Source organism: Lagopus muta, chromosome 7 (genome assembly GCF_023343835.1).
Source record: "Lagopus muta isolate bLagMut1 chromosome 7, bLagMut1 primary, whole genome shotgun sequence".
In the NCBI taxonomy this organism is placed as follows: Eukaryota; Metazoa; Chordata; class Aves; order Galliformes; family Phasianidae; genus Lagopus; species Lagopus muta.
The window spans coordinates 10,614,574-10,633,336 of NC_064439.1; the positions used below are offsets into that span (position 1 = coordinate 10,614,574).

The window sequence follows — 18,763 nt, forward strand, 5'->3', positions numbered from 1 at the left end:
AAGGAAACCAGGGCCACTCTACCGATGAAGTGGTCTGAAAAGATGCACTGACCTCAGACCTTTTGTTAATCACTTCTGTTTTCTTAAGCAGTTATAGACAGCAAGTCACGTGGAGTGTGAGTTTGTAAAGATGTATTTTCATTGAGGAAAAAGTTTTCAGAGTAACCTGGAAATAAGTTAGTGGCAGTCTCAGCTCAGTTATCTATGACCGTCCCTAGAAGGCTTCTTCCCTACCAGCAACCATCAATGTAAGTGTATGTTTCCTATGACACACCAAATCCAAACAGAACAAGAACATGTTGACTAGAGATCTATTATGTGTGTGTAAAAGTATTAGTGTATCTTGGAGCATTTGCAAACTGGTTTCTAAGCCACTGTGAAAAACGGTCAACAAACAGTGAAAGAACAATTTTACTTGGCATTTTATTCACTTAACAGAAACATTCACTTATTAGGTATCACTGAAGTGCAATTTACAGAATTTAGCAGCAAATTCACATATGTAAATTTAGATTTATTTTCTCTTGTCCTTTTTGTTTCTTTTTTCTTTTATACAAATGTTACAAATGTACATCCATTAGTACAGTATTGCCATTCACTCATGCGTGTTATATACAGAATCTTCACTGAAAGATTACTACTGAGCAAGTTTTCCTTTGCTTCAGGAAATGTTGCATGTAGGTCATGCATGTTTCTAAGTGCTGGTCCCACCACGCTCTATCGCTGCACATAATGAGAAGAAGTAGACATTGAAGGTCACGTTCAACCCTTGTGCAAGTGGAGGCGCAACTCCATTGCCTTCAGAGGGACCAGCTGATGCCCACTAGCAAGGGGAACTTCATTTGGATCCCCACTGCACCTGAATCCAGGATTTCGTTTATGTATTTCTTGCAACAAAGGATAATTAAATCTTGCCACACTTTTCTTTTTGTCCTCAAAAATAACCAGGTGCAGCCTTTTGTTGTCACCTTAGCTGCAACACCAGCCTGTGGAGCTTTATGCATTTGTTGAGTGGCCATTGTGCTGGGCCTGAAGGAGAGCAGGGAAGGGCTGGGAAATGTAAGGAGAAGCCTAGAGGTCTCTTGTGTGCCAGGTAAAGACTAACTCGAAGAGGAAAAGTAGAAGACATTGCTCCCCCATGTCCTATGGGTCTCTGCCCTCATCCTCCTCTTTCGCTTTCCCATGGCTTCCCTCCCTCATTGGGAGCAGCCCATGCAACCATCACCACTAGCATCACCCACAGCATCTACTGCACCACTGGCCGTGGTCATGGCCCCGTGCCCTCCCGGTGCCCTCCAGCTGCCCAGACCTTGTGGGTGCTCTGCAGCAGGGATGGCTGTGCTGGAGGAGAGACCATGTAAAGGAGTGAGAAGCTCCAGCAGGTGCCAGAAATATTCAGAATGCTAACCGGAATGGCTGAGAAAGTAGTCAAAATATTGACAAAGTGGGTACCACAAAATGCTTCCATTACTGAAAATGTCTCGGGTATTTTTTCTTTTTACTGTTTCTACTCTAAGGATTTTTTTTAATTATTTAAATATTTTTGGTAGTTAATATGGAATGTATTATTTTGCTGAAAAGCTTTCTGGAAGGAGGGAGCTTTGTTTTATCTAATTTAAAAATTCTAGTTTATCACAATTGTTTTTATACAAGACACTATAGATACATCTTGCAGTTTATAATCTAAAAATAAAATTTCATCAAAATACTGTAGCTATTCTATTGTGGGCATCAATAAACAATGTATTTACTGTATATGGCTCTCCAAACATGATAAACCCTATACAAAGAACATCTATCTTTATTGATAGGAACAGTTTCTTATGTAAAGGAAATTACATGGAAAAAATGAGCCTTGTGTTGTTTGAAAAGTAACTCAACTTGACAGTTCTGAGAAAATACCAAGACAATTATCACAAATCAGTAGCAGCATGTTATATACAGGTTTAAAGAGAATCACAAGAATAAAAAGAAAACAGTAGTTATATACCCGCAAATCCTGTCATTAAAAAAAAAAGAAGAATTAAAACACAAAAGAAATATGCAGGGCATTTGAAGGTTGATTCTGCAGTGGGACCATCAAAGCTTGTTTCTCCCACGACAGTATCTTTTGCATTCTGATGAAGTTTGGGGTGATTCAAAAATGAGATAATATCAGATCCAGTTACAATTATACAGGAAAGATTACTTGCCTCCTAACTGAAAAACAATAATATTTGTCATTTATACAGAGTTAGAATCTGGAAACTCTTACATGGAGAGGAACCTTACTCAAGTTTGTAGTTCTATCTACTGCACTTATGTCAGTTGGACAATGTGCAGAGGTGAAACTCACTGTAAAAGTGACAGCATCTGGCTTATCTGGGACCTGGCCAGAACACTCCTGACAACTTCTTTAGATGTGAAGCATATGTTATTATCCCCATTTTGTGGATGGAGAAACTGAGGCAGGAAAAAGCCAAGTACCAAATGTACTGCCTAGTTTGGGATGTCTCTGTTGTGGATACCCAACACAATTGGTAGCATCCTGAGATCACATCAACTTAATTTAGAGCAGTGGATTCTCAGGAGCTGTCAGATCTGAGGCCCTGGGTGCTGGCTCCAGCCTGAATGATTTCCAGCAGCTCCCCGATCTCTGGATCTGGAAGCATCCTCACAGTGGTCCTACAGCCCAGAACAACAGAGAGCACCAGCCCCAGTGGCACTCCAGTGAGGTGAGGGATACCCAGTTAGTTTATAAGGGACATATGTGGTGTGAATAGGCTCAAATAATTCATATTTGCAGTGTGCGAAACTCGTGGCCAGGATCAGAGGTATGGTGGGAAGTAGTATGTCCACGGCATCAGAGGAGTGCAGTGCAAAAACCAAGGGAAAGTTGATGCCCAGCGTTGTGCTCAGAGCCAGCAGTGGGAAGCGGAGCTTAAAAATTCTGCATATCTTCAAGGCCCAAATTCTTTGTCACAGATTTAGGCAGTGAACAGGATGATTTTGCATAGAGGTTCAACACCTTTATTTGTGGATGATTATGGATGCCCAGAGCCCTGCTGAGTGCCTGGGGTGCTTCCATCTCTGCTTACTGTTTTCCATTATTCAATGATGACTCTTGCACTGACTCTGTGAGGGAAAACAAACTCTGTTTGGGATCAGCCAGGTGGCCTGCTAACACCTCAGATTGTGAATACCAACAGCGATAAACTATGACAAGCAAAATCTTTGTGGGTGCATCTCTGTGTGTGCATTCTAATGTGGGCAGGTGCATTCTTGGGAAGGGATCATGAAAAAGCAATTTTCTAAAGTTGACTTCAGTGCATCAGACACATTTATATTTATGTTTTTCCAATACAGAATTAAAAGAAAATATTTCTGTGGAGGTTGCTACTAAATACCAAGTCGCTTCCATTCTCAGTCCTGCCCAGACTTCTCACCAGTTGATTCGATCTGGTCGCATAGCAAAGGTGTTGCGTGATTTACCCAGTCAGTAGAAACTGATCTTGCTCTGGGGGTTTCTTCACCCAGGTGCCCAGCCCGGCTTTCTGAAATGCCTTAAACAGCTGCTGCTTGACAGCCTGGTATGTCTGAGCCACTAGCTTTGCCTCGCTGTACATCAGTGGCATGTCTCCATGGCTTGGTGTTCGTGTGCTCAGCTGCAGAGCAAGAGGCAGGGAAGAGAAAAATAAAATAATAATAAAAAAATCAGCCATCGAGCCAAGAGAAACAGGAGGTTCAGTAGCCATATAATCTTCCTGTCTACGTGTCATCAGCGACAAGCAAACTATCACTGTGCTTTGTATGTTTACTTTTGGATTAACAACAACGACAAAAATGAAAGCATTGAATGCCTGCAACACCGTTCCAAACCATTGCAAAGTGTAGGAAGGTAAACAACTCTGCCTTGGAGTGGGCATTGGCAGCAGCAAACATTCATGTGCTTTACAAAAAATCTACCTTTTGGTTGAGGTGATTTTTAGAAAAGAAAGGGGAAAATCCAGTCTGAGAATTTTTTTAAATGATGTGCTCAGGTTAGCTGAGCAGCTTTAGGCTCAAAAGAAACATGAGCAGATCACAGGAGGAGAGGCTTTTCACGTACTCTCCCTTTTCCTTCTTGTATTTGTTATTGTCAGAAATGCAATGAGAACTGCCCAGAATGGGGCAGAAATTAGCATCTGGATCCATGCTGATGGAAGAGTGAGCACTGTGCTGTCAGCCAACCAGCCAGACAGTGCCTACACACACGCCTGGAGCACACAGAGATTGCAGTACCCTGAGTTGTGCAGAAGGTCCAAACAGCTTTTTCCGACCTGCCAAAGCCTCAGCAGTACCAAAACAGTTGTGAGCCTTTGACATGGTGTGAAAGAACCCGAAGTTAGGAAAATGCCCTAGAGCAAGCAGGCAGGTGAAAGTCCAATGTTTACAAGCCAGTGAAATAGCACCCTGTAGGAAAACACACCGTCAAAGCACAGCCTCAGCAAGTAAACAACACTGTTTTTCTTCTCTGTAAAATGGGGAAATTCTGAAAGAGACTCCAGGAAAGGGCAATCATGCAGCCTGGAATGAGCTGATCTGGTTTGCTTGGTGCCATGTGTTTGTACTCCATGGGCCTGCTCAGCTTTGAGACGATTGGCACAGCCGGTGCAGGAGGTGGTGCTCCAGCCTGAGGTTAAATGGACCTTCCTGGTTGACTTTGCTGGTGGAAGTGGCTGCAAACTTTCCTGCCACCTCTCTGCCTTTTTCATTTATTTCCCCATATGAATAAGGTTTGGGCACTTAATAAAAGAATCTATTTCTTGTCTTCATTTTCTAGGCTGCAGGACAATTCTTGTCAAACCTTCATATAGCAAAATAATGTTATATCAGGGAAAGAAGGTGAGCTGGAGAAACACTACGTGTTTTCCCTGCTGCTCCTCCTAGAAGTAGTGGAGTCAGTCCTGCTGACTCGGTATCTGGGTGCTCCTCTCCCCCAGCACCTCCTTGAAAGTTCAGGCAGGAAGAGAAACATTGACTCCAAAACAAGAAGAGTGACAGAAAGAAAGGAAATATCTGAGACAAGCATTTAGAAAACAATGTGCTCCCTGCTAGATGGCCAAATTCTATCCGTGTAAAATCACAGTATTGATTTGAATTGCTGTTATAACACCCTTTTCTTTGATTTGGTTTTGGACTTTGTTTACAGAAAACATTCTTAGGCCCATTTCTATTTCAAAATTCTGATATACCCACATCTCCTCGACTTTGTGTTTCTCAAGTGTTGGCAAGCAGAAAGCTCTGAGGCATTCACTCAGCCCTGGCAAGAGGCTCCCTGCTTCTCCTTTACTTCCCTTTTATTCTTTCATTCCTTTATTCCAGATGAAGTTTCTTCTACTCATTTTGTGAGCTCTAGGCTTCACCCTGTAGCTTTAAGCCATCCATCTGTCCTGTTACTGTCTCCATCCATGGGAAGTGAAGTGCAATGGCAAGTTGACTTTAGCGCTATTTCAAATAAGGGATTTCATAGCCCAGCTGTCAATGAGTGGTTGTCATTTTAACTAAGTATAGCCTATGTTTTAATACCTTTAAATTGTACTGGTGCTGCGTAATGGAGCCTTCAGCATCTGGTCAACTCACCTCTTGAGGAGCAGCTGGGTATTATCAGTATTAAATGACACATCTAGGGGAGTGGGGGAGAGAAACGGAATAAGCAATCCATAGCACCTGCTTTAATCAGCTAACTAGAGTGAGACTGGGAGCAACTGAAGTTGGGAGTTTAAATTGCTGTTTGGCAATGAAGTGATGCAGATATCTTCAAGGCCATGACAAATACTGCTCTCAGTCCCAAGACTTGGTAGGTTGAGGACTCCTCTTGGAGACAAAGAGATACTTGGAACAAGACATGAAAAAATTTTCTGCTGTGCTTGACTGGGCACTCAACACTGCTTGTTTGAGCTAGAAACCAGTGCCATGGACAACCAGAACACCCATCTCCCTTCCAAACATGCCTAAGTTTCTGCTGTTGGCTTTCTCTGAGTCCTCAGCTACCATAGGATCTTGGCTCCTAGTAACCTCCAGCCCCACCCAAGCCCCATGAGGAGGAATGCTGGACATCTGTTGTGGATGCACCTTCATCATGTGATTCCCAAAACAGGGTTGACTACAGGGTAAGGATCATCCCACTTGCTGCTGGCAGCAGTGTCCCATCAGTGTACCAGGCCTACCTTGCCATGAAGCTTTGCCCACCGAGTGAAGAACATGTGCTTGCAGAGCCGTGAGGGGCTCCCGCAGTTCCTCTTCCCTGTTGTGGCGTTGATAACCTCCAGATCCGCGTTCCCCACAATCCAATTCACACTAAAGCTGGGAGACTTTCCAGGCTGCCGAGCGTCAGCATGACTAACCCCTGTTAGGAGAGAAGGACACCAGTATCATCTAGATCTTGAAACCCTCAGGGGCTGATAATCTGTGGTGATTCATTGAGGCACATGAGATGTCCTTGGGTAAATACACTGACCTGTGCTGTTGTCACTGCTGATTGTTACTAGTCTGAGCACCTCAGAGAGATAATTTAGCAATTCCTGTGGATCTCTTTAACTTGGTAGGAAAAAAAAATCGTTAATCTGAGGAAAACTATTAAAATCATAGAATGGTTTAGGTTAGAAGAGTTCTTATAGATCATTAATTTGCTCTATCTGCTCCTTCCAGCATCATCCCTTCTGTCCTGGGAGGGAGTTGAAAGAGCCTGGCAGGACTGAGCCCACACAATGAGAGAAAGGTGACCAATAAAGGGAAAAATTACTTGGCACAACCTCTTTGTATTGTGAAATTGCAGAGACCCTCTCAATCACCGGGACTGAACTCACTATCATGTAGAAGAGAATTACAGCTTAATCGTAACCTCGCCCAGAATTTGTAAACACATTCATGTTGTATTAATACCTTGTTTGATTTTTCCCCCCTGAGATAACAGATCTGTCTGCATCTAAAATTCCAGTTCACCTAGGCAACAGGATATAAACTGAAAGCCTGAAAATCAGATAGCTCCTGGCGCTATTGAAGCCCTCTGTATAGAACAAGATCAGAATCTAATGCTTGACACCACATACAGTCTCTGTAAAGATAGCACCCAAAAGGACTGAGTGCCAAAAAAATGTGATAGCAAACACGCTGCCTTGTGAAGCTGCCACAGGTCACTAAATCAGCCAAAACACCATGAAAACACCAAGCAGAGGAAAAGGAGAGGAGGCACCAGGGACAGAGCAGGCTGTGGTATTCGTCAGTTGGGCAGTGGGGAGATGTACACTCCATCCTTTGACCACCCCAAAACTCTCTCTGCTCATGGTGGACATCTGTGAGAGAAGGGTTCTTGTCTCAGTGCCTAGGAAACCCTCTGTGTTGCTTCAGCTTTCTCTCTTTCTCATGCTCAGCCATCCTATATCAGCTCACATATTTAAGTAAGTGGAGGATATTTTCACATCACTGTCTGAGAAAAGGCTTCAAAGCAAAAACTGTGAGACTCATGACAGCCACAAATGGGGGCAAGCCTGGATATATTCTATGTTGGTTTTGATCCTTTCTGTAATACTTTTCTTCGTATTTTTCTTTTGACAACTGATTGTTCTGACTTTGTTTGAAAGGTAATTCCCAAATAATCTAGATAATTTTCTCTCCTTTATGTAAAATATCTTCCTTAAAACCAACACAACAAAGAATACAATAGAAGACTGCAGGAACTTGAAGGGATAGGAGAGTCTTTGTACAAACAATATGAACTTGAGCATTGTGGAATATGAACTGAAATCTGTTCTTATTCTCCTCTCCCTCCTTAAGCCTCATGCCTCTTCACAATACACTTTAGAAGGGCCTGAATCTTAAGAGAAAAGGAAATAAAAATGAAACAGGGCTTTTCTTTCTTCTAAAACTGCACCCAAGAGTAATTCCAGCAAATGAAAGGATTTCCATCCATCTGGGACTGCAGTGAGTGGAAAACCAAACTGATTATTTTTCTGTGGGGCCAATGAGTTATTTCAGGATATCTCATCACACACTCTGACTCTCCTCTCTAACAAAATGCTTGTAGTGTTATGATGAAGTGCCCCAATTATTGGTGTCCTTATAATTGAAGGACTCCTGCAATTTAAAATCCCTGGCTGGTTTGATTCCTGTGAAGAAAGCGGGAGGCAGAATGGCCTGGTTGAGGCTGCTGAAGTCTGTAATGAATTCAGTATGGCTTTTGATAGGTGGCCATTTCCACAGCCACCAAATATGGTGTTGGCACAGTTTTCCATCTGAAGGAAATTCAGCACAAACCTCAGTGATGTGAGTTTTAAGCAGGGCTGCAGCATTGGCTCCTTGGGACTCCAGGGGAGGAAAGATTACAAATAATGGCTTTAGAGACAAGAACAATATAGACAGAGAGAGACAGATTCTTCCCACTGCTTCTCACAAGCTGAAGAATACCCACAAACACATCCAAAAGCAAAGCAAAAGCTTTTCCAACAGGGATCTCAGGGAAGGAGGAAGCCAGCCACGAAGCATGCAATGATACCAGGTACCCTTTGATGCTCTTCTAACTCCCTTGAAATCTGATAATCATTTGTAGACATTAATACATATTTGAGCCATTATGTCTTGTCTGCAAGTCCAATCCAGCAAAACAATACTATTCTATGTTTAACTCCTTTATTGAATTTTCAGTCCTTCAGCATTTCAAGCTGAGTTTGATATTGATCATATGGGTGGATTGCAGTGAGTGAGGGCTGGCAGAAGTGGCTCAGGAGATGCAGACACTTCCTGCAAGCAGGGATGTGTTACCAAGTCAACAGACAGATTTGGAAAAGGAGGAGATTTTTCCTTCCTCCCTCCTGTTGCTTGCAGAGGGAAGAAGGGACTTAGTGGTGACCATGATGGACTGAGCCAGGAAGGACTTGGTGGTGAAGAAGTGTTTCTGCATACCTGCATTACACAGGCTTTGGCTGGCTGCACTGAAGGGCTAAAAATTGAGATGAGCTGTTAAAACAAGTTTTTTGACCTATTCACCTCATAACACATGCATGCACAGTACACTTACCAGATGTACTAAACCACACAGAGCCTGAGAATTTCCCCAGTGGCTAAACTATCACTTCTGCCTCAGTCAAAATAATTTTGTCACAAAGACACATAAAAAGAAACAAACAAACACCAAAGCGAAGAAAGTTAAAGGACAAAACAGCACTGACTTAGGAACCTAGAAGACTGTGAAAGGCAATGTTATCTTCCACTAACACAGCCCATCCTCCCATCTCTGTATTTCTTTCTCAGTGCATTTATTTCTTAGTGAATCCTCTTGAAAAGCAAATGTCAATGCCAAAGAGCAAAATAATGTTATGATCCTGTACAGAGCTGGTGGTCCTCAGCACTCACATGCTTCTTGAGATTCTGAAGACATTTGAGGCTTTGAGGAATTTGTGCAGCGCAGCTGGGCAGTTATTGTCTGGAGGGTATGGAAGGTAAGACAGAGATGGGAAGGACTAGACATGAAAGGAATGGTGACCAGGGGTAGGAAGAGGGGCTTAGAAGAAGAATGGTGGCAGTAGAGGAACCTTGAAAGATAGCTGCAAGCCACAGAATGGCTCACACAACCAGCAGGATCCTCAGTAGGCAGCCCCAATGCCTCCTAGAGGTCTGACGAGCAGTCAGGACCACCTGCAGGAGCCAACAGCTCTTCTTGGATGGCCATCTGCTGAGTATGATTGTTAGTAAGTACAGGAGCAGGAGCTTCATATAAAAGGCACTGATAGAAATGCTGCATTCATGGCTCAAAGATATGAGCAGTGGTTCTCTTGACGTTGCACATTTGTGCTGACACTGGGTGAGGGAGGGTGGGATGAGAGACTTAAACCTAAAATGTATTAAAAACTTTCCTCCTGATTTTTAGAGATCTTTTACTTAGAAATACCTTTTTTCTTCCACTTGGTATAGTAGCAGTTTTCCTACTTAACTTGTATACACTACTGAAGTCTGTTCTGCTTGTGAAAGAGAAACTGACTTTAAATGCATGTTTCTTCATTCTACAAGTTAATACTCAGTGGGAAAAAATGAAATCATGGCTAATGGTTTACTTACAAATATGTAAACTTTCCTGTTGGCGACCTGCACAATTAGTGATGGGAGAGGGGCTTGTTTGTCATGCAGGCAGGTGTTAGCTTACCACTGAGAAGAAGCTGATTGCGCCGATATGAAGCTGGCAGCTGACCAATGTCTTCTATTCTATGGCTCATTACCCGGGAAAGGTGACCAGTATGATAGAGGCTTCCCACAACGATGCTGTGTAAGTACATGGGTTCAATGAAAGAGCTGAGAAGAGCACCTTGGAGCCCAAGGATGTTCCATCTGGAAAAGAAATTTAGAAGGGATAAAATAATACATGGGTGAAGGAATGGCCACGAGAGAGCTGCCCTGGGAAAACCTGCAAGGCTAATGTGTGGGGTAGAGTATGAAGGGTGAAACCTCCCCGTTCTTGTGCTAGGAGGCATGAGGCACACTGCACTGGTGGATTATGATATGCTTTTAGGACCAGTTGCCCCAAAACAATGGTTTCATGTTACTGTGATGCCACTAACTCAAGGGACATATTTCTGTTTTCTTTTATTGCAAGCACTAGCTTCCTGTGGAAGCCTATTTTTTATACATGCATTTTGGTTTGACTGAAGATCTTTTGGCATGTCTTTAGCAGAACTTAATTTTTTACTGCATCTGTATTTTTTACACTCACAAGGGTAGAACTAAAATGAGTGCTTTTGTTATTGTATCTTTCTTTATCCATTATTCATTATTCTGTACCACTACATTCCCATAACTGCACAACCAAGATGCTATGTGACCTAGGTCGAAGGTCTTGTGAATAATTTTTGAAAACATCACAGACTGACATTTTCTTGCACAAATGGTCAGACATGTATGAAGATATGTATAAGAATGAAATTCTGTTCCTGAAGACAAAGCAAGAGTTACATGCTAAGGCAATGTATTCGTAACCAACATCTTAACCTGCTCTAATGTGTTCCTAGTGATAAGCAATTCTCACCTTGTTGCTGTCTCAAAATGTGCAACAAAGTGATGATGGAAACCTTGGGGCCTTGGATTTGTTAATGACTGAGCTCCTTGTCACTGCTGGTTGATTGGTTTCCAGAACTGTTCATCATTTTAATATACTACATTTTACATCGTGCTAGGCACAAATATGCATGGATGCTCTCTTACCCTTGGATAGTATTTTATATGTAAGTTGAATGCTGTCAATCTGTTTGAATAGTTTTGAGTTCAGGAGTTCAAACTGAAAACTTTGGAAAATGTAGTTTTGCAGAGCATATTTTGGCTCATTAAAAGCCAAAATACTGGCAACATTTGGAAATCCATAGCTGACTGAAGAAAAGGATAAGAGGTGCCTGCTATTTAGGGCAACATCCAGTAGCTGCCATGCTAAATAATGTGTTTAAAGCGCAATCTCCATCAGCAGCAAGCATTATGTAGCTAATTTCTTACATCATTGTTCTTTTCATTAATTAACATTTCTCAACTGTTAGTGCAATTATTGCAATACCTCCATGCTGTATGTCTCTTTTCATGATTAATAAGAAGTCATTATATTTCTCTTTCCCGAAGCAGTCAATTAACACGGAATACTTTCCATTAATTACTGAATGTTTAAAACCAGCATGCTGTACCTGGAGAGCAATCTGCTCTAAGAACCTGTGACACCAATTGCTTTAAAAAGTTCTCTTTAAATTTTATTCCAAAAACACAAGCAATTTAGCTGGCTATATTAATTTGCCTCCGAAGCAGGGCTGTGAATGAGAAACATCTTTTAATCTCATGCAAGAAAAGGCAGCCATCTGGCTGCTGAGGATTTCAGAGTCAGACTCTCCCTGTCTCCCTCTGTAAATGCAGGTCATTAAAGTAATGTGTTCATCTACATAAAACTCAAATGGAATATAAAAGGTAATATTTATATACAAACAATTTAGTCCCACAATTTAAACAGTCATTGGTTTTATGAAACATTTACTTTAGTCAATCAGATTTGCATAACTTCAACTGGGAAAAAATGTGTGGTCATTCCTTCAAATAACATTGCTTTTAAAGGAAAGAACTAGCTGCCTCTTTGAATAAATATGTTATCATGATGCAAAATTAATAATGCAGGCTCAAGAAATAGAGCTGAACTCAGATAACAGCACTATGCTTCAGATCAGCTTCTGAGGGTGGTAAAGAAATTAGACAGTGATGTCTTTGTCCAGATGGAAATTTGTGAGATCTTGGTTTGTTTGACATTTCCTCAAAAATATCTCTTGTAGATTTGATTGAAGGAGAGAAAAAAAAGTACAGCTAAACAGAAGACCAACATATGTTCAACACTATTGGAATTTTAACAGTATGCATATCACAAGAAACAATCTGAGCTTTATTTACCAAAACAGGGGATTGTGTTCAGATCATAAATTACAAGGTAATAGTGATTATTTCATTTAAATGAATTGCAAGGAACCTGCATTTTGTTTAGGTAGGTTTCTCTGCCTAATTCTGAACATGTTCATCCTTGCATACAAAGGGATTCAGATGTCGATGAAAATACATTATTGGAAATCATGGCATAACTGTGATCAGGTTGGCCTCTGTGTGTTAAAAGCATTTCACAAACAATTCTCATAATGCTTCTGGGAGGTAAAACCCAGTCTTTATATATGTTTGGGAATCAAGATGGAAATGCAGCATGATCTGCTGAAGTCTGTATTTGGCAGCAGAGCTAGAGTCCACAGTTCCTCAAGAAAACCCGTCTCAAAAGAAGATCCCATCAGGTTTGAGGGAACAGGAAAACCATATGTCAGCAATGGTGAATTTTGACATCAAGGTATAAATAGCGCCAGGACTGACTGGATGGAGGGGTCACACCAAAGAAACAAGGGGACACATGGGGCACAAAAACAGCTGAGCCTGATGAGAAACAAGTGTTGTAAAAAAAGGCTGTCCCAGAACGAGATAGCACCCTAAGGTATAAAGCACAGAGAAATCGGAAGAGGTGCTGACACCAAGAAGACAAGGTTCTGAGGGGAAAGCAGCTTGGAAGGCTTACTGGCTCTCTCTGAGTAACACCAAGGCTGTTGTCCTCCATGGTGGCAGTGGGGAGAAAGGACAACAGGAATGGCACCATTACGCTCAATGAGTGACACACTACTGTTTGCTTCCTGGTTTGATACAGCCTTATTTTGTCAGCATCCATTCAGGGAAGAGGGATCCATTCGTCCTCTGTATTGTTTATCCCTTGGCCAACAAACGTGGATACTACACTGAACTGTAACAAGTAAATGTGGCCCTTAGAAGACAGAGCACCTATAGGATTATTTGTAGTTAGATGATAGGAAAGAACAACAGTGAGACTATCCTAACATTGTTCGCTTCTGAAGAAATGACTTCTCTGTAGTCTGATTTAGGTGCACAAAAATAGCTGTGCTCCCATCCGTGACAAAGTACTCACTTCAAATGCAGCTTTTCAAAATAAAATTATTATTCAGAGCAATGCAGTGTTACATTTTGGGTCCTTGATATATGAAAGTAACTTTTCTCCCTATGAAGAAATATGCTGGATCATTCTGAATTTTCATAATTGTGAAGGATTTTAAGGATTGTTTTCAAGTCTGTGCATCTTTCTAATAACTTATATGCTGTACTCTTCTTAATAATCCTTCCAATACAGAGAAAATCAACCCACTACTCCCTTAGTCACAAATGGTTCCAAAACCCCCCAAAATCTACAGCAAGCAGGATCAACAAAACTAAATGTCTTCCCCTTTTCACTTACATATGGGAGATTTTGGTACCTTAAATGGAGTGAAAGCACACTTTTCCTTTTGTTCAAACACCGGATATTACTGAACTGTTTACAAAGACAGAATTCTGCGTCCAGTTTCCAATATAGATAATCCTTAAGTCAATATGTTTTCCCCTGTTTGTCAATCATGGAAATGCCACGGATGAGTGGGAGGCATCCCAGAGCAGGCAGTCTTTCCTCAATGAGATGCTGTGCTCTCCTGGCCCCACCGGGCACATCAAAACTCCTCAAAGCACAGCACCACCAGGAAGGCACGCAGGGAAAGGCATCTCCATGTCATCCCCAAGTTATTTTCAGCATTAGCCATATGATCATACAAATTAACGTCATACAAAATGAAACACTGGTGCGTTCCAGCTCTCAAATCCCTTTGAGGCTGAGATGTGGGGAAATTGCCATTGATGCTTCAATAAAACATCTCAGGGAAAAGTGTCCACCTTCCATTGAAGCTCTCCGAGACTGAATTGTCTTCCTGGGACCTTTGGAGACTTTGGGTGATGAATTTCAAAGCTTATATTTTTAGGGCATTTTTATAAAAGACAGACTTGTTTTGGTCACATTGTTAACTCCCGTGCCATAGTTTCTGTTACCAAAATCTCTAGCTATGCTTCACACAACATAAATTGTTAATAACGATGGCCTGCACTCAGCATAACACCTGTGGTGTTCCTATTTATGTGACCGTTTAGCTATTATTGGTTAAGAAACTGGAAATAGTGCATTAGTTTTTGATCTCTGTTTTACCAGTAGGTGGCTTATATATGTTTTCTCGAATATACCTTGTGGTGAAAGATTGAAATTGAAATCTCAGTCACATACAAAGGGGTTAAGAGGGAGAATTACAAATCATGTACACAAATCACCTCTAATTGAAGATCTTGCTGTGCTAATTGATTTTCATTTACATTAATATGCAGCCTTTGAAGTAGCTTTTCTTAAGAGTTACCTTGTCAGGTCTTCTGTTAACAACGGCTCTGGTCAGGAGGCTAATGCTAAGATAGATCTAAGAATGCCAATTTCTAATGCTGACTTTTAGTCTTGCAGTTTTACACATGTTTAAATGTAACTCAGTGTGCCCAAATCATTTTGTAAAGTGCTTGCAGATTTCTACTGCTAAAACCTGAAACAGTACTTCAAGACCACGTCACCTTACAATACTCTGAGGATACTCTCAGAAAAGATTCCTCTAGCTTGTGGGCCCACATCATCCATAAACTTTCATCAAGGGACAGGAATAGACTGTCAGGGCCGTAATGCCAAATTTGGAGGTTCTTTGTAATTGCTTATGACATTTTATAGGTGAGGTATAATTAATATGATGTAGGTCCTATTTAACCTCCAGGCTTAACACCACTGTTTCTGTGAAATAAAAGGAATCTGATGACCATTAACCTGGTGGCAAGAAAACACACAGTTTTTTAATGGTGACCTTTTGAGAAGCTGTAGCAAGAAAACAATTTTAAGGCCAAAGCTTATAAGGTACACATTGAATTCTGGCTTTTATTTGCTGAATAAAGACAGTGTTTGTGAGGACTGTTTTCCTCAAAGCCTGTGTAAACACATTTTTCAAACCTGCACCCTGCAAGGGCAGCTGCAGATTGGCAGCTGGCAGATGCCAGCTTCTGAAAGAGACTAAGTGTTATGTCTCACTCATTTACAGATTTGTCTGTATACTGTTAGATGTAGATTGGATACACAGAAAGCTGGCATCTTCAAAGTAAGTACAACAGCTAAGGCATCCAGTGAGTATGAACATGCTCTGCCCTGGCAGTAGCTTAAGTGCTCCAGTTCCTTGTGGAGGTCAACCAAGGAAGAGGGTCCCAGGGAAGTGCTGTGTACTGCAGAACTCAAAGGGACACCCAGATATGAATTAATTTTTAAGTAAATCTTAACGCTGAATATTTGGGCTTGGATCCTCAAAATAACTTTCATACATTTGTATGGCCATGGTTTATGACCTAGGAGTGCTGGTTTATGCTGTGTGTCTGTTGGGTTATGGTGGCCTCCTCCACATACTCCCAGTGCCAAAGCACACTCAACAGTCATCATTAAACGTTTCCATGCAGCCATCAGAAAGGAAAACACAGTTATTATGGACTGATGGATGCTGGGATAAATAGTTTCTCCAGTTTCTCTGCATGGAAGAAACCCAGTGGCACGGTGAAGCTAGGATGTGAGCCGGCTCAATCTCTATAAGTCAGAAGACAAAGCTTAAAAAATAGAAGGAGGTTTCTGGACTGTTTGGCAGACTTCCTGTAAAGGACTGCTGTATGAGTGGATTTGCTTCCACAAGAAAAGTAGATATTTTGGTGCTGTGATATTGACCTAAGATGTCTCTGTTGATATAAAGTTGTTAATACAACTACTGATTACCATCAACAACATGTTAAAGTATGTACAGACTGGTTCCCCAAACAGTTGTTCTTTTTCAGAATTATTTTGCTCATGACATTGCTTCTTTTTCTCAGTGTACCTGAAAGAGGGAAATGAATCCTAGGTGTTAGTGTGACTGCTGAATTTTGGATATAAAGAACATGGTTGAATCCTAAAATGTGCAGCAAGAAGGCTGAACTGACTTCAGCTGCACTGTGAGATTGACAGAACTTGAGTGTAAAAGCCAACACTCTCTCAGGGTGGGTTATCTGGGGATTCACGGAGCCCTAACTTTAAATTTGCAGATATAAATGCATAAGTTTTTAAAGCCAGGAGGAGCCAACAAGATCTAGTCTGACCTCTTCTATAATACAGTCACAGAATTTCACCTCATAACTCCCTGCCTGAGCCAAATAACATGAGTATTCATGCCAGAAGTGTTTGTGCTTTAATTCAGTAAGGGAATGGGTATGATACTAGGCTGTTTATCCTGCAATCTCAACACAGCCACAGAACTCAAATAATGCATACCAAGCATCAAATCCTCTCAAATTTGTGTTGATAGTAATAAAAATTGCTAAATTCCTTTGAATAACAAATAAATCTGATTAAATCGCTCTCTGCTTGTGGCTATCCTATGAGTAGGAAAGAACATAAATTGTTAGATACATGATTTATAGAATATTACTCACTTTTCTGAGTAACTCTATTCTTGATATTCTGATAGTAATGTCCTTTGCAAATAATGCAAAATGATGTATATTTTAACAGCTACTGGTTAGATTCTCAAGGGGAAACATTCTCTAATAGCCCAGCACTCCTAAGGGGCTTTTATAAGCAATAAAATCCAAAGTGTACAAGTCAGACTTTTTATCAAATCTTGGTTATACAAACATGAATTTCAGCCTCAGAGGTTTTTTTTTGTTTTTTTTTTTCTGTTAGTGAGACAAGTCCAGATGATGTGAAATCAAATTCCTGCATCCTGCAGACATTTGAAGAGCCAACTGTCTGTGTGTTAGAGCAAATATTTGGAGTCTGAAGAATGACACAGAAACCACCTTCTGGTCTCTTGAGGAGGATAGAGAGGGGGAGGAAAGGGCCCTCACACAGCAGTCTCTATTTCACCACCCTATATGTTTTTTCCTTCACAGACATTAGGACTGTTTAGATATGTGCCAAAAAGGAAAGGATTCTTTGTACTAGAGCAGATGTGCTTGGAGAAAACCCAGCTTGTGAGAATGTGAGTTAGAGTCAGCATCCCCATCAACAGCAAATGAATTACTCTTTGCAAAGCTGATATTTAATTCACTGGCCAGTGACATTCAAAACCTCAGAGAGTGCAATATTTCAATTCACAAACTTGAATTTGTTTATTTTTTTGAGTCTGAATTTGGAAAACCCAGCTGCACCTGAAAAGAGTGAGACAGATCTGCTCAAAACTCTTTGGGTTTTCAGTTATCTCTTTATGAATAAATGAAAATATGATAGCAGAAGACGCCCTTTATTTGTCATGTAAACACAGTATTTGTAATGATTACACTTAGCAGAGTGTGGATTTTGTCTTCTGTCCTTTGAACCTGTTAATATTTCCATTTGATAGTCAGATCGTTTTTCTCTCAAAATGCCTGGCTTTGCTAAACCTAAAGAGAAATTGAACTTCAGTAGGTCATCCAGCTAAAGCTAAGAATTTATATACAGTGAACAAAAACACGTTTTCAAAAACGATTTTGTTTATGTTGACCTTCAATAATTGAATCAAATTCTGGGCTGCTGTAACTTGACTGAGATCTTAAGCGTGATATTCCAGCAGAGAATTCTGCTGTAATGTTTACATTTTTACAGCTACAATGTGCTGTGTTTTAAATAGAGAGCTTCCCAGGGAGGTGTTGAAGTCACTGTCCCTGGACATCATCAAGAAACATGCAGAGGTGGCACTGAGGGACATGATCAGTGGGCATAAAGGGGATGGGTGGATGGTTGGATTGGATGATCTTGGTGGTTTTTTCCAATCCTATGATTCTATGACATTTAGCTAACACACATTATATGTATATATATATATATACATACATATATAACTGTGACTAAAAGTACACATGTATGTATATGTAGATACTAGTAATATAGTAAGTGTGCTTCCCAATGTGCACATTTTGGTTTCAATTTATGATAACCTTCATTTGCTATTAATTAATATTGTAAATAGAGAATGACAAGTGTGTTGTTTTATGTACCACCATGAAATAATTATGAAATATTTGTTATTTTGAAGTTATTCTACATAAAGATACATTATATGTGCAAGACAGACTAGAGAGGCACAGAGGTGGGTGTGACATGAGAGCTCTGCAATGACATTCAAGATAGTAGCAATATTCTTAACAGCACTTAGGGCACTTTATCAGTGCAGATGAGGTCAGTTTATCTGCATGGTGGTTGGTTTGCAAGTTTTGCAGTAAATGATCCAGTAAGAGCAGAGCGTATGTATTTTATTTGCACACTGAAATTCTACTGGCAGAAAATGCTGCAAAGAGAGTTTATATTTTTGTCACACTG

The 18,763-nt window shown here is 40.8% G+C and overlaps 1 protein-coding gene across 2 annotated transcripts in view; it reads right to left on the bottom strand.

Moving 5' to 3' along the window:
* Window positions 1–404: 404 nt before the first annotated feature.
* Window positions 405–18,763, bottom strand: part of ADARB2 (adenosine deaminase RNA specific B2 (inactive)) — a 296,845-nt gene continuing 278,486 nt past the window's right edge. For both annotated transcript variants that reach the window (XM_048950585.1, XM_048950584.1), the window contains 3 exons: window positions 10,157–10,338; window positions 6,189–6,367; window positions 405–3,644 (listed from right to left, as the gene is read on the bottom strand). In XM_048950585.1, the coding sequence (XP_048806542.1) occupies window positions 3,468–3,644; window positions 6,189–6,367; window positions 10,157–10,338 (538 nt within the window). In that variant the 3' untranslated portion in view covers window positions 405–3,467. The remainder of the gene's footprint in view (window positions 3,645–6,188; window positions 6,368–10,156; window positions 10,339–18,763) is intronic.